This window comes from Pelobates fuscus, chromosome 6, assembly GCF_036172605.1.
Source record: "Pelobates fuscus isolate aPelFus1 chromosome 6, aPelFus1.pri, whole genome shotgun sequence".
NCBI lineage: Eukaryota > Metazoa > Chordata > Amphibia > Anura > Pelobatidae > Pelobates > Pelobates fuscus.
Window position 1 is genome coordinate 43,926,927 of NC_086322.1, and position 16,399 is coordinate 43,943,325.

The 16,399-nt window shown below is 42.2% G+C and overlaps 1 protein-coding gene across 1 annotated transcript; it reads left to right on the forward strand.

The window, feature by feature from the left end:
- The first annotated feature begins 331 nt into the window (after window positions 1-331).
- On the forward strand, window positions 332-6,158 carry LOC134615321 (fatty acid-binding protein, liver-like). The gene is made up of 4 exons (XM_063459819.1): window positions 332-475; window positions 1,930-2,102; window positions 4,284-4,373; window positions 6,053-6,158. The coding sequence occupies exons 1-4, from the start codon at window positions 409-411 to the stop codon at window positions 6,101-6,103; spliced, it is 381 nt and encodes a 126-aa protein (XP_063315889.1). The 5' UTR covers window positions 332-408; the 3' UTR covers window positions 6,104-6,158.
- Window positions 6,159-16,399: the final 10,241 nt, after the last annotated feature.

Sequence of the window (16,399 nt, forward strand, 5' to 3'; positions counted from 1 at the left end):
TAGTGAGAGTATGATCCAAGGGGTATCACACCTATAGGTTGGGAATGTCTACAGGTAAATGCTACAATCTGACTGCTGCCACAACCCGAGCCACTGAGTGGGGTAAACAGTCAGTACAACTAGATATCAATGTTAGACCTATGTACAAAAAGGAATATTTTGTAAATGTGCATACTTAGGGTTATTCCCTTTTCTGCTATCTGACCTTCATACCAAAGTGCTCCCACACTTGTTTTCTTGATAAATGTTAATGTTTAAGCACAGCTATAAAAACAATCGCTTTACCTCTGACCAGATGTGGAGATAAATGGTATAACTTAAAAGTTTGTGATATAAGCAACACAGCATATTCTCACTCTTGGCGGCTTGCTCATTCTTAATTTTTCAAGCATTTGAGAAGTCTTCAAGATGGACTTCAATGGAACTTATGTGCTTGAGACCCAAGAAAACTTTGTTCCTTTTATGAGAGCCATTGGTAAGTTATGTTTACACCATATGTTATGTTAGACGATGTCTGTAATCAGAGCTTTGAAAAGCAATAGCATGATAATGCAAATTAAGTTTAGATCTTGAGAAACGCTGCACAAGCAAACATAGATAAGTAAGATTTCCATTACAATGAATCAACCCATATGGGACATTGAACAAGAATGATTATGAAACTGAGATCATATTGAATTTAAAAAAATGAAGATCACAAATAAACCAAGCAAAGTCTGGGGATTTGTATATATATATATATTTAAATGAATAAAACATTAGGTATAGCATTATATATTTAATTGTCCAATTGTTTGAATGTATGCAGATGAATTTAAATGTTTCCAAGTCAAGTAACTCAAACCAAAAAAAGGATATGGACCAAAAAAAACAAAAAACAAAAAAAAATACCCAGGACAGATCAACATGTATAAACAAGAAAAAATAAATAAAGGAGCGATAAACGAAGAATTCAAACAGTGTATCATAAATATAGAAATTTGGCATGGTCAATACTAACAAATAAAATACATAAAACTAATCAAAGGAGCACACTCATTTCAAAGGCTTTAATAGGGGAATCAATCAAACCAGCTGTGCACAGAGTATAAAATGCCTGCTAAAAAAAGCACACACAAAACACTATGCATTCCATATGCAGACTACCTCGGGGACTTATATATACTGTGCTCCTAGTCCTTAGCTGACTCTAAATTCCTCGGTAAAAAAATTATCAGTTTTTGTCTAGACCGGAATTCATTGCACCTACAAGGGCTTTTATCTCTAACTATGCCTTCCACGCTCTCACAGTGTGTTTATTACATTACGATTTTCCTTCTTTCACATATTTTTTTCATTTCTTTTTTTGCAAACCGGTAATTTGTTGTGTTGGTACCTTGCGAGGTTTTTTTTGGCCTTTTTTGCCCTCCCCCTCCTCAAGAGAATTAGAGTAACCCTTTAATTACAGCCAAAATTCAGAAAAAATTTTTAATCGACTGAAAAAAGACGATATTTATCGACCGTTTTCCATCAATAGAACTAAACCAAAGACGACGTTTCTACCATGGAAGATAGTACAAATTCCTTATTAAATGCCATTAAGGCTTCAGGCACAAAAAAGGGAATGATCTAATGTGTTTCATCCCATAGTGGCACCTTTTCAATAACACTTCAGATTCACAAGTGGCAGATATAAAAAAGAGGGAGAAAAAGGAAAGTATAACTTAATTCCCTTTGAATTCCCAACAATCCACTTTATTTTGTGGATAACATTCAATATTTTGTTTTAGATTTATCCAGGAATGGCTTGTGAGAGTGTCACTTGTTTTTTTTTTCTCTTTTTATCCAGTAACATATCATTTCTAATTTGTTTTATAACCTTTTGCATTGAACATTGATGCAGATTTTAGTACATCTAACATACACTAACTCCGTCTTTTGTTCTTCAAGGCCTTCCAGAAGATATCATAGAGAGGGGAAAGGATCTCAAGAGTGTCACAGAGATTGTACAGAATGGAAACCACTTTGTATTCACAGTGACTACAGGACCCAGAATTCTACGTAACGAATTTACTGCAGGCGAAGAGGCTGAGGTGGAAGCAATAACAGGAGAGAACGTAAAGGTATAGAAATCACTTTTATCAGCACAGTTGTAAATGTTCTGAGATCTAAAATACACTGTTAAATGCTTTAAAGTGACACTGTTACCCTGAGGTTCTTTGCAAACTTTGGTGACATCTTTACTTGCATTGCAACAGCTAAGGAGAGAAAGTGAAGGTAGATATTAATAAATGAAAATCTCCATCGTAGGAGCTGCCATTTTTGTTGCAGCAAAAATCAGCCCATGGCTGATCATTATCGATGTCGTACTTTGCACATCCGTGAGGGTACTACTCAGAGGCCTATGGATAATCACAAAGCCAGACAGACTACTCCTTACAATGCACACAAAGATGTCCTATTCACAAATCTATGAGAATTGACAATGCTGGACCGTGGAAATGTCTCCTATTGTCAAGTCTTATCCGTTCCAAACTTTCTCTTATGATATCTATTGATTACATTGGAAATTCAATGAAATTAAGACAGTCAATATAAGATTTTTTTATAAATATTTTATATTTATCAAATACTCAGAAGTAACAGAGCTGCTTCAACAACCAAGCTAACATATGTGCAATCCAGACCCCATACATTCACCTTAGTTACATGTATTCAGGCAGCAACAGAAAGCCACAGATTTTCTACTTTAAATATTGGGGATTTATTTGTTAAGTTTGTAGGCCTCTTTTTCTTCCTCTTCTAGAATCCCTGTTAGCTTTCCTATAGCAGTTACTTAGTCTGTATTATAATTGTATGGAGCAGGGAAAAGGGGATGGGTCCACATGAATTACGCTAGGCAGGGCTGCCTATCATCTATCGTTGAGGCATAAGCACTATTTTAAGGGTCCTAGTGCCCTGTACATAGCGTTCCCCATCCAATAAGGCACTTACCTGGCGTCTCCAAAAGCACTACCAGAGCCAAAGTTGGGACATGACCCAAAAATCAGGAAACATAACTCCCATTAGCAGTTTCGAATGCACAGCTCTAACTCTTAACAACTAGGGATGTGCATGGGAAAAATATTCGGTTCAGCATTCCGAAATTTGGCACTTTGGATCTTCGGCACTTTGGGACTTGGGGTAAGTGTTAGGGTTAAGGATATGGTTAGGGTAGGGTAGGGTTAGGGTTAGGGTTACAGGTAGGTTTAGGGGTAGGGTTAGGTTAGGTTAGGGTTGGGTTAGGTTAGGGGTAGGGTTAGGGGTAGGGTTACAGGTAGGGTTAGGGGTAGGGTTAGGGTAGGGTTAGGGTAGGGTTAGGGTAGGGTTAAGGTTAGGGTTAACGGTAGTATTAGAGTAGGGGTAGGATGAGGGGTAGAGTAGGGATAGGGTAGGGTTAGAGGTGGGGTAGGGGTTATGGTAGGGTTAGCGGTAGGGTTGGGTTAGGTTAGGAGCAGGGTAAGGGTTAGGAGTAGAGGTATGGTAGGGTTAGGGTTAAGTTTAGGGTTGGGTTAGGGGTAGGGTAGGGTTAGGAGTACAGTTAGAGTCAGGGTAGGGTTAGGGGTAGGGTTAGGAATAGGGTTACCTTACCATAAACCATAACCCTACTCCAACCACTAACCCTAACCCTACCCCAACCCCAACCACTAATCCTATCCCTAACCCTACCCCTACCCCAACCACTAACCATACCCTAACTCAACCCCTAACCCTACCCCAATCCCTAACCCTACCCCAATCCCTAACCCTACCCCAACCCCTAACCCTACCCTCTCCTGTTTTGCCACTTTTCAGAAATCCGAAGCACTTCGGCACTTCCAAAATTCGGCACTTCAGCAATTAATTCGGTTTGGTTCGGCATTCCGAAATTCGGCACTTTGGAAATTCGGCAATTCGGACATTTGGAAGCATCCGAATGTCCAAATTTCCAAATTTCAGCCGAATTTGCATTCGGAACAAAACGAATTGCACATGTCGACTAACAACAAATGCTGACTAAGATCTGGTATTCTCACACTAGCAAGGAAAGACTTGCAGTGTCCACTGGGAAGGATAGAATTAAACTGGGTTAGTATAACAACCAAAAGCCCAGATATGTTCTGAGCTCTAATTTGGCAGGAGCTTTGTTTGTGAATGATCAATCCACTAGGAAAGAGTCTTCATTGTATATACTATAGTTATTCTTTATAACACTATGGGACAATTTATAACTTGGGATAATTCTCTCATTCAATTATACATTTTTATGTTTTTTTTTGTTGCAGACCGTGGTAAATGTTGATGGGAACAAGCTGTTAATGAACCTTAAAGGAATCATTGGCGTTTCTGAAGTTGTTGGAGATACTCTTACTAATGTAAGTTTAGCTTTTATCTAGCATAATTGTAAGCCTCAAACAGGAATATTACATAGTTACATAGGATGAAAAGAGACACGTGTCCATCAAGTTCAGCCTTCATTTTGACACTGTTGCACATAGAAGGCTTATCAATAAACTACAATCTTTGAGTTTGGATTCCAATATTGTTGAATGGGTAAGGCAGTGGCTGAGTGACAGGCAACAGAGGGTTGTAGTCAATGGAGTATATTCGAAGCTTGGGCTTGTCACCAGTGGGGTACCTCAGGGATCTGTACTTGGACCCATTCTCTTTAATATTTTTATTAGTGATATTGCAGAAGGTCTTGATGGTAAGGTGTGTCTTTTTGCGGATGATACTAAGATATGTAACAGGGTTGATGTTCCAGGAGGGATAAGCCAAATGGAAAATGATTTAGGTAAACTAGAAAAATGGTCAGAGTTGTGGCAACTGACATTTAATGTGGATAAGTGCAAGATAATGCATCTTGGACGTAAAAACCCAAGGGTAGAGTACAAAATATTTGATAGAGTCCTAACCTCAACATCTGAGGAAAGGGATTTAGGGGTGATTATTTCTGATGACTTAAAGGTAGGCAGACAATGTAATAGAGCAGCAGGAAATGCTAGCAGAATGCTTGGTTGTATAGGGAGAGGTATTAGCAGTAGAAAGAGGGAAGTGCTCATGCCATTGTACAGAACACTGGTGAGACCTCACTTGGAGTACTGTACACAGTACTGGAGACCCTATCTTCAGAAGGATATTGATACCTTAGAGAGAGTTCAAAGAAGGGCTACTAAACTGGTTCATGGATTGCAGGATAAAACTTACCAGGAAAGGTTAAAGGATCTTAACATGTATAGCTTGGAGGAAAGACGAGACAGGGGGGATATGATAGAAACATTTAAATACATAAAGGGAATCAACACAGTAAAAGAGGAGACTATATTTAAAAGAAGAAAAACTACCACAACAAGAGGACATAGTCTTAAATTAGAGGGACAAAGGTTTAAAAATAATATCAGGAAGTATTACTTTACTGAGAGGGTAGTGGATGCATGGAATAGCCTTCCAGCTGAAGTGGTAGAGGTTAACACAGTAAAGGAGTTTAAGCATGTGTGGGATAGGCATAAGGCTATCCTAACTATAAGATAAGGCCAGGGACTAATGAAAGTATTTAGAAAACTGGGCAGACTAGATGGGCCGAATGGTTCTTATCTGCCGTCACATTCTATGTTTCTATGTTTCTATACAGACAATATGCATATCTCAAATTCAGCTGAGGCCTATCTTTTCTATTCAACCATAGCTCACCCTATCTACATTGTTCCCTCATTATTTCAGACTGAGTCAACTGCTCCAACATGCTTTTTTTTTAACAAGAGTGGGGGACCGCACTATTAGAATTATAGCACCATAACCACTACAATGAGCTGCAGTAGTTATAGTGCTTAAGGTGCATGTGTAATCCTGTATTAGCTTTATATAAAAAAGATATATAGTAAAGGAAACAATAGTTGTGTCTTTAATACCATAATCACAGCTACTTCTCGAGAGCCAGATGAAAATAAAATGGAGAACGATACTGTCTTTAACGCCTGCTGAGTTCTATGGTCATTAATCATAAAGTAATATAGTCACAAATATGAATTCAAATGTGTTTCTCTTTATTTTCCAGACAATGACATTCAAGGACATTGTATACAAGTCAGTCTGCAAGAGAGCTTGAAAGGAAAGGAATTTTTTTTATTAAGTAAAAGTATAAATAAAACTGGTTCATAAAGACTTTGTGTTATATTTTTATTTCAACTGAAACATAAATCAGTGTCTGCAAGACACTAGAAGCTTTATAGTAGGTAAACCTGAAAGTTAATGGCAGCTGGTTAAGTTTAAAGATGGTGGAGCACTAGGCTCCAGACCCAGAACTGTATATTTAATTCAACTTCCACCTCTGACCTCCTCCCCCAATGCAAAGCCAATTAATGATATCAAACATACTGTTAGAGTATATTGAGGAACACTAAAGTATTACAAATTCAAACCTGTGTCATGTGACTGAGTTTTGCAAACAGATTTTTTTTTCTATAGGTAGACAGGGAGCAGGCCCGGACTGGCCATCGGGCACAACGGGCAAATGCCTTGCGGGCTGCGATGGCCATGGGCCAAGGCCAGCAGGGGAGATCGCAGGATCTCCCCTGCCGGTACCTGCAGGGCCCGCGCTATCCAAGCGCCAGCCCTGCTCTATTCCATGAGGGGCCGGTGGAGAGATCAAATATTTCCCTCACCGGCCCACAGGCAGTTACATGCGGTCGCCAACTGGAGAGGGATGGGAGAAAATAGCGCGTGTATTCTGTTTGTCTGGTTGTCTGATTGTCTGGTTAACGAATCTTGGCTCGTCTCACTGTTTATCCTGCTTTCTCTGATCCTTGACCTCGGCTTTTCTTATCGATTGTTCTGTCTCTCTGGTTCCCTCTGACTTTGGCTTGTATCCTGACTTCTCTCTGTGTGCACAGCCCAGCCACTCTAAGGACCGGTACTACACTTCCTGTGTCTATGTTCTGTCAGCATGTCTGGTTCTGGAGTCTGTGACACTTGCTACATCCCCAACTTACACTATGCCCGCCATATACACACTCTCTACAGCCCCTAGCCACACATGCATTACAATACACCACAAACACAACACAACTGAAACCGACCTATTTACACAATACCACACCACAATTAGCTCACTCTACACACACGCAATCCCACAAGCAGGCTCCAAACACATGCACAATACTCTTTCCTGGCCCTTTTGTCTCCTGGTATCCCATTTTAAGAGACACCAGAGACAAGTTGAAGCATACACAGCGCAAGCATGTTATTAAATTTGCTTGCACTGTGCAGAACAAATACATGGCTTTTTTCTCATGCTAGAGCTCTTCAGCAGAGCTCTATGCATGGTCTACCCTGGAAGAGCATTCAACATACATGCTCACTTTGAGAGGGGGCGTGCTTGTCATTTGTGATGACAAAACAAACCCTCTCTGGCCCCACCCCCTTCTCTGTGGGCCACTGTGGTTAAAAAATACCTGGGCCGATTTTTTTTCTTAATGTGGCCCTGACAGGGAGCATTGTCCAAAGTACCCATGTGGCCCAGCCTCCACTAATAGTGACTCTGTTACTCAAATACACAGTGTGGTCGACTCCAATCATTTACTGGGATATCTTTTTAACCCCTTAAGGACCAAACTTCTGGAATAAAAGGGAATCATGACATGTTACACATGTCATGTGTCCTTAAGGGGTTAAACTAGCCATGCCAAAGATCTGTTGGATGGTCACCTTCATTGGATTGTGGAGCAGGATTTCCTTAGAGTTCCTTATACGAAAGATTGGGTCATTTATTCTATACGTTAGTGATTTCTTTTACCATTGGCAATATCAAAGAGCAAACAGTGACAATGTGATTAATACTCACTTATACAAACACACACACTGATTGGTGAAAACATATAGGATTTTTCATGTAATCTTACTAAGAATGAAATAATACCACCACAGATGTGTCACACTTTCAAAAAGGGAATGAAAGTCAGAATCTAGCCCCAGGAATCCTTTGGACAACGATGATAACATTGGGCTAACTAGCACTGCTTTGATGGGTTTTATGGTAGTTACGCTTCCATAAAAGTAGACTTGAACCTTTTGCTGGAACTTCAATGAGTTGCCTTCTGGAAAATGCAGAATCTTGACTTTCATAGGTTCCCAGCTTGTCTGGCAGCCATTTTGGAAAGGATACCGTGAGATTTGTATCTCCTTGAACATCAATTTTGTGACAGAAACTGGTTATTGGGAAAGGTGGCTTTAACTGTGTACAGTCTTCTTTAACTGTGTACAGTCTTCTTTCTGCAAAGATTACTTGTATCAGTGTGCCAACCGGGGTATGGCTGACACCAATATTCAGGCCTCTAACAAACTGCACATTGAAACCCAAGGAGAGCAGCACTGGTATTTGTTTTGCCTGGGGAGTTCTAGACTCTGTAACTACCTGATCACCCAATTATACTCATCAAGGTGAGCTATTACAGTTTAGAAGAGTTATGAACCACAATCCAAATTGTATTACATTTTAGATGCCAATATGTGTGTTAAATAAAGGCTCAACCAAAATATCCCTTAAAGATATCATACAAAAGAAGCTATTTTTCTTTGCATTTTTTCATAAAATAAGTAATCCTTTTACAAAAATGTTCCTTCTGACTCCCTAAGTATATTGTTTATTAATGATTGTTTATTAATGCAAGAATCACATTTCCCTGTATTTTCTAGCCATTTTCAATAGTGTGGATTCCAATTTATACATTACCAACCATACTCTCAAAATTACGTAACGACCAACTTGATGCAAAATATAAGGGATACAGCTCCCTGTTCTAGAGGTGTCTGCTGCTTTGAACAGAATTGGCCATACCATGAATTCTATTGTTTCTGTAACCCAACTTTATAATTTATTGTTCTAACAATTTCTTCTTCCTGTTTCCTCTCGATCTCCACAATTTATTTCCTACATGTTCCTTGAGTATCTTTTTATTTCAAAAAAATACACACATATAAAGTGAAATAAATATATACATATATAATAAGAAATAGACACACTGTGATAAATAAATTAATAAATAAGTTAGCCTTTCCTCTTAAATAATTGTTTCGGGAACACTGAGAGACAATTCCTATAATGGAAAAACAAAACAAAAGAAAATCGATTCATAGCGTAACATGTATTAGAAGTGCAACTAAAGGCTACTTTTCTGAACTACTCACGTCTTTTAGAGCTTTGACCAGGTTCTATAAAACATTGGCCTTTCTTTGGCAAATAATAAAATACCACCAATGTGGATCTCCAGCCAACAAGGACCAAGTCCAATTTGTAAATCAATATAATTTACTATAAAACATAAAACAATAAAACAATAAAAAAGGAACTAAGGGCTACAACATAAAAGTGTCAATGGTTTTAAATCACCACTACATACATACACTATGTATTTTTTTAACTGGTACAAGGTACTAAAGTCCCCAAACCCCAAAATCCTTTTTAATAGATTCTTAATTGGCATTTTCCCTCCACACATCTCCCTCAGGTGTAATAGTTTCTGGGACATGTGATCTCTTGTTTTCTCCATGTATACTGTATTCCAGGTCATGTGACAGCTTATGTTATATTTCTAAAAGGAAGACTAATTTAAATTATTACTAACTTCTCAATCCTTCCTCTTGAACTTGTCCTTTACAGTAGACCTTTTAGCTCCTGATATTTTTTCTCTGTATTTTATTTGATTTTATCTATATGTATTTAAATACGTAATCAGGCCCAGACTTGCCATTGGACACACCGGCAAATGCCCGGTGGGCCGCGGTGGCCATGGGCCGAAGCTGAGAGGGGAGATCACAGGAGCTAAAAGATCACAGGATCTCCCCTGCCGGTCTATGCAGGGCCGGCACCAGGGGCGTATTAGCCGCGAGGCAAACAAGGCATTTGCCTTGGGCGGCATTTTCCAGGGGGCGGCAAAAAACGCCGCCCCCAAATGCCCAGGGCAAATGCCTTGTTAGCCTTGCGGCTAACTGACATGCGGTCTGCTGGGCGGTGCTGGCGGGCGGCTGGCGAGGGAGCACTTCCTCTGAGCTGTCTGCTCAGCTCCCTCGCGCGCCGCAGAGTGAGGCTGGGAGCCAGAATATGACGTCATATTCTGGCTCCGCCTCCCAGCCTCACTCTGCGGCGCGCGAGGGAGCTGAGCAGACAGCTCAGAGGAAGTGCTCCCTCGCCAGCCGCCCGCCAGCACCTCCCAGCAGCCACTGGACCACCAGGGAGAAATAGGAACCCCCCAGCATTCCCAAAGGTAAGGAGGCTGGGGGGGGTTAAATTTAAAAAAAAAAAAAAAAATGTGTTAAATATGTGAGTGAGTGAGTATGTGTGTGTGTGTGTGTGTGTGTGTGAATGTCTGTGTGTGTGTGAGAATGTGTGTGTGTATATGTCTGTTAGTGTGTGTCTGTCTGTTAGTGTGTGTGTGTGTGTGTGTCTGTCTGTTAGTGTGTGTGTGTCTGTCTGTTAGTGTGTGTGTGTCTGTCTGTTAGTGTGTGTGTGTGTGTGTGTGAATGTCTGTTAGTGTGTCTGTGTATGTCAGTGTGTGTGTATGTCTGTTAGTGTGTGTCTGTCAGTGTGTCTGTGTATGTCTGTTTGTGTGTGTGTGTATGTCTGTTTGTGTGTGTGTGTGTATGTCTGTTAGTGTGTGTGTGTGTGTGTGTGTGTGTGTGAATGTATGTTAGTGTGTATGTGTATGTCAGTGTGTGTGTCTGTTAGTGTGTGTGTGTGAATGTCTGTTAGTGTGTCTGTGTGTGTCTGCTAGTGTGTGTTTGTCTGTGTATGTCTGTTAGTGTGTGTGTATGTCTGTTAGTGTGTGTGTATGTCTGTTAGTGTGTGTGAATGTCTGTTAGTGTGTGTGTATGTATGTCTGTTCGTGTGTATGTCTGTTAGTGTGTGTGCATGTATGTCTGTTAGTGTGTCTGTTAGTGCGTGTGTGTGTGTGTGTGTCTGTTAGTGAGTGTGAGTGTGTCTGTAAGTGTGTGTGTGTTTCTGTTAGCGAGTGTGTGTTTCTGTTAGCTAGTGTATGCGTATCTGTAAGTGAATGTGTGTGTGTGTGTGTATTTAGAAGGTGGGGCGGGGGAAGGGTGGGGGTGGTGCGGGCGGGGGGAAGGGTTGGATGGGGGTGGCGCGGGCGGGAGGGGGGCGTCTGAGTTTTGTCCTGCCTAGGGCAGCACAAAACCAGGATACACCACTGGCCGGCACTATACAAGCGCCAGCACCACTGTTTTCCATGACGGGCTGGTGGGGAGGTCAAAGATCTCCCTCACCGGCCCACATGTAGGTTATTGCGGCTGCCGGCAGTGGAGAGAGGGAGGGAGACAGGAGAGGAACCCGGAGGAGCTCTAACTTGCAGCTCTGCTGAGTTCCTCTCACGAGATTCTGAGCGTTGCCACGGCAACGCTCCGGGTCTCACGAGAGTGAACTCTAGCCCTCACGAAAGTTCACTCACCACTAGCACCTCCAGGGATGGCAGCAGCATCAGGATCCCCCCTCTTAAAGGTAAGAAGGGAGGGGGGATATAATCACTCACACACACACTGCACGTTGACACTCACAGCACCTTCACACACACACACACACACACTGCACCCCTGACACTCACAGCACCCTCACTCACATACACACACTGCACCCCTGACACTCACAGCACCCCCACTCACACACACTGCACCCCTGACACTTGCAGCACGCTCACTATCACACACACTGCACCCTCACACGCACATAGCACCCTCACACACAGCACCCTTACCCACTGTCACGTATTCATCCGCATATAAAAATTTAGTTAATGGAATTTACTGTCCTGACAGGAAAGGTTGTGCCAAGCAACATTACTGTCCTGACAGGAAAAGTTGTGCTGAGCAACATTACTGTCCTAACAGGAAAAGTTGTGCCGAGCAGCAATCAAATCCACAGGAGGGTTTGTGCTGAGCAGCAATAATGCAAATGGAAACCTAGTAATTGCCTTTGGGGTCAAAGGCTGGTTACAGCCAATCAGATCCACAGGAGGGGTATTTAGGCCCAGTTCTTCTTTTGCTCTGTGCCCTGTCGTGGTTTCGTGTCTATGGTTATCCGAGAGTGCGTTCCTGATCTTGATTTTCTGGTATTTGACTTTGGCTTTGTTTTTACTTCCCTGATATCTGGTATCCTTGACTTTTGACTTTCCCTCATCTTTGTGTCTGATTCTGTGTCCCTGACCTCAGCAAGTATTTTGACTATTCTTGGAGACGTTAAGTCCAGCCATTCTAAGGTCCGGTTATACGTTATCCTTAGTCCTAGGTGTGACACAGTACTGCGTGCTGGATCAACTTGTAATCCTGACACACACACATCACCCTAACACACACAGCACCCTCACACACACACACACACACACAGCACCCTTACTCAGACACACCCCTGACTGCACCCCTGACACTCACAGCACCCTCACCCTCACTCTCACACACACTGCACCCTCACATGCACATAGCACCCCCACTCAGACACAGCACACACACCCTCACACACAGCACCCTTACCCACACAGCACCCTCACACACACACTGCACTCCTCTTGCACACACACCACACCCCTAACACACACACATCACCCTAACACACACAGCACCCTCACACACACACACTGCACCCCTGACACTCACACACACTGCACCCCTGACACTCACAGCACCCTCACTCACCCTCACTCACACACTGCACCCCTGACACGCACAGCACCCTAACTCACACACACACACACTGCACCGCTGACACTCACAGCACCCTCACACACACACTGCACCCTCACACACAGCTTCCTCACACGCACATAGCAACCTCACGCAAACACAGCACACACACACTGCACCCCTCAAACACACAGCACCCTAACCCACACAGCACCCTCACACACACACTACACCCCTCTTGCGCACACACTTCACCTCTCTTGCACACACACTACACCCCATACACACACACACACACACAGCACCCTCACACACACACACACACACACACACACACACACACACACTGCACAATACTCTTTCCTGGCATTTTTGTCTCCTGGTATCCACTCTATGGAGACACCAGAGACACATTTTAAGCAAACACAGTGCAAGCATGTTATTAAATTAGCTTGCACTGTGTAGAACAAATACAGGGTATTTTTCTGCTGCTAGAGCTCTTCAGCAGAGCTCTGCGCATGGTCTGCCCTGGAAGAGCATTGAACCAACATGACTCCATGGCAATTAAACTGTATTCGTGTGGTCTGAGCACTATTCTGTATTAATGTGTGCTCAGACCTGAGCTATCTGGGGATAAGTTACATGTGTATAATTGTTGCGTTATTGGTCACATCGTATATTTTATTGCCTTTTTCTGTATCGTTGTCCCCACGTGTGTAATGGCGATTTGCCTCTGTCCTGGGAGATAATTGGGTTACTTCCCAATTATCTCCCGGACAGAGAGGGAGGAGTTGTGGTGCATTATGGGGATATTTTGTATCTGTGTGTCAGGATTTGCTACGTGTCTGTCACTTGTCACAGTCTCCCAACTGGTCCTCTAGGGGAGTGTCCACCAGAAGGGAGACCTGCATAAACACTGGGCAGGTAACACTCAATAAACCAGAATCCTGTTTTACCCTCAATACGGAGCTTGGTCTGATTGCTGGGAATGTAAGCGGCTTGGATGCTGTGTCTGCTCGTCTGTTAGCAGATATTCGTGGGATTACCGTTCGGGAGTTTGGAGTGCTACTGGGTATACTGTTCGGGAGTTTGGAGCATTCCCCTGGTTTCAGTTCGGGAGTTTGGGGTACTACAGTAGCTGTGCCTGTACCTCCGCAAAAGGGAAGCTCTACTAAATGGCGGTTTAACCCCTTTATGCCGGGAGAGCCGTAACATATATAAACATGGACTCAGCTCTGAGGTCATCCTATGCCCTTCAGGGGCCCAGCACTTCCCTCCACAGAAGTCCTGGTGGTAGGTGCAAAAGCTCTCTCGAGTGGTGGTGTTTGGTCATTGCATGGTAATTGGGTAGGACCCCCTTAGCGACTCCAAGGACCAGCATGACGGGGGATCAAAATCCACTGTATGCAATGCCTGCCCCACGATGGGTCTCGTTCTGCAACTGAGTGGCATTCAGGCCCAGGTGCATAAAAAGCCGCCTTCTTTTTACACTGTTTACAGGCTCTCAGTGCCTATCAGGTACCCCAGTACAGCAGGTCCCGGGTGCACTATCAACTTTGCCCACACGGACTTGAACAGTACCATCAAGTGGTGCAGGACATCACTGGTATCTCCACAGGAGTTGGAGTAGCACGGTGGATCCACCATCTTGTGCATGCTTGAGTACTAGTAATGTGTTCAGCACATATGCCATGCACTCTCTAAGGGAGCCTCCAAAGAGTAAACCAGGATCACCCCACTGATCCAAAGGGAAGGGAGATGGGGCACCAATTGGCAGCACAGGTCAGGAGTGGAGATTGGCCGCTTCCCCACAACCCCAGACTCACTTGACCATCAATTATTTTGGGTCGCAACTGAAATCAAAAAAAGAGATCAGGTGCAGTGGGTCCAGGAGTCAGTTCATTCAGAAAGGCTTATTCTAATGTATTCTGGTGATTCAGAAGGAGCACAGCACTTGCATATATGGGGTGTATGTCTTTAAATCTGCTAAAGGCAGAGTCAAATTTTGCTACACACCAAATAATATACTTTTGATTTAAAGCTCCAAACAGGAAAGGATGCTATAGGAGAACAGTATGAGGAACTGTTCCCTATTTGTGTCAAAAAAACTTGAAATAATTATATACGGTGTATACGTCTTTAAATCTGTTATAGACAGAGTTAAACTTTGTACTAGAGATATAAACCTCTTGTATTATGTATTAGATATAAGGTATATATGGCTGTATTCTATAATGTAATATAAACCATATCTCTTTATGGTCACCACACCAGTACTGAGCAGGATACGGACACAGGACTTCGTAAACCAGCAACAAGGGATTCCCTCTCCTCTCCCGACTAGTGAGAGTGTGCACCCTAAGATCTGGGGACCAATCGGCCGACAGCGCGCATTACCCAGAGTGAGGTCTGGGACGCACGCCAACCTCACAGCCGACAGCCAGAAGATTACAGTTTCTTGCAACACTGTATCTATATCCATCCTTGGAGGTCCCTGCGGTTTATTCGATTTTAGAACTGCCAAACTGCTGGTAATATCCTTGTTATACGTTCCTGGCTCATATTTTTATACTTTTAATACTAATTATTATTTTTATAAATTCCTAGTGTTTTTACTTTTGATTGAAAAATTATATCCAATAAATTCCACATTACTGCATTTATTCACTTATTCATTTTCTCCTTTTTTATATATATTTTTTAACGGTTTTAAAGAGATATGGTTTATATTACATTATAGAATACAGCCATATATACCGTATATCTAATACATAATACAAGAGGTTTATATCTCTAGTACAAAGTTTAACTCTGTCTATAACAGATTTAAAGACGTATACACCATATATAATTATTTCAAGTTTTTTTGACACAAATAGGGAACAGTTCCTCATACTGTTCTCCTATAGCATCCTTTCCTGTTTGGAGCTTTAAATCAAAAGTATATTATTTGGTGTGTAGCAAAATTTGACTCTGCCTTTAGCAGATTTAAAGACATACACCCCATATATGCAAGTGCTGTGCTCGTTCTGAATCACCAGAATACATTAGAATAAGCCTTTCTGAATGAACTGACTCCTGGACCCACTGCACCTGATCTCTTTTTTTTATTTCAGTTGCGACCCAAAATAATCTATCTCTCTAGGCAGATTACTTGGTGAAATTTCTGCCTGCATCCAGTTTGAGCCATTTCACTACAAGTCAGACTCCCTCATCCCTGGGTGTTGCAATAGGCATACCAGACCAACCTGATTTTTTCACTTGACCATCAAGCCTGTTATCTGTTTTCCGGCAACGTGGATCTCCGGGGACATCAAACAAGTTCTAGTACACATTCCAAGTGGTTCAGGAGCACCCCAGGGTGAGCTAAGGCCGTCAATGAGGGTGTCTTTTGTAGCAATAGCAGATTTTATTCAGTCATGTGCCTGAGCTCATACAAGATGCATCTGTCCAGCATAACAGTCATGCAACGCCCCCAAATGTACTTACTCTTTTCAGGCATGGTAGTGTATTTATCTCCAACTGACATAAGGAACTTGAATGTATTTTTCTTTTTATTTGAAGAAAGTTTAAAGTAGTTTTGTTATCCCTCCAGTTAAGTGATCATTCCAGCCTAAATGTCAACAAAATTACTGCTAGCACTGTTAAACAATTTCAGGAGAATCTTCAACGGAAGGACAACTACATTAGAACGACATGATATTTGTTGTCAGATTCCAGGTTG

Bases quoted from the DNA above. Each gene is read 5' to 3' on its own strand.
- LOC134615321 (XM_063459819.1), top strand. From the start codon at position 409: ATGGACTTCAATGGAACTTATGTGCTTGAGACCCAAGAAAACTTTGTT. The intron at 2,103-4,283 runs GTATAGAAATCA...TTTTTGTTGCAG, and splicing joins TAACAGGAGAGAACGTAAAG to ACCGTGGTAAATGTTGATGG. The intron at 4,374-6,052 runs GTAAGTTTAGCT...TTTATTTTCCAG, and splicing joins TTGGAGATACTCTTACTAAT to ACAATGACATTCAAGGACAT.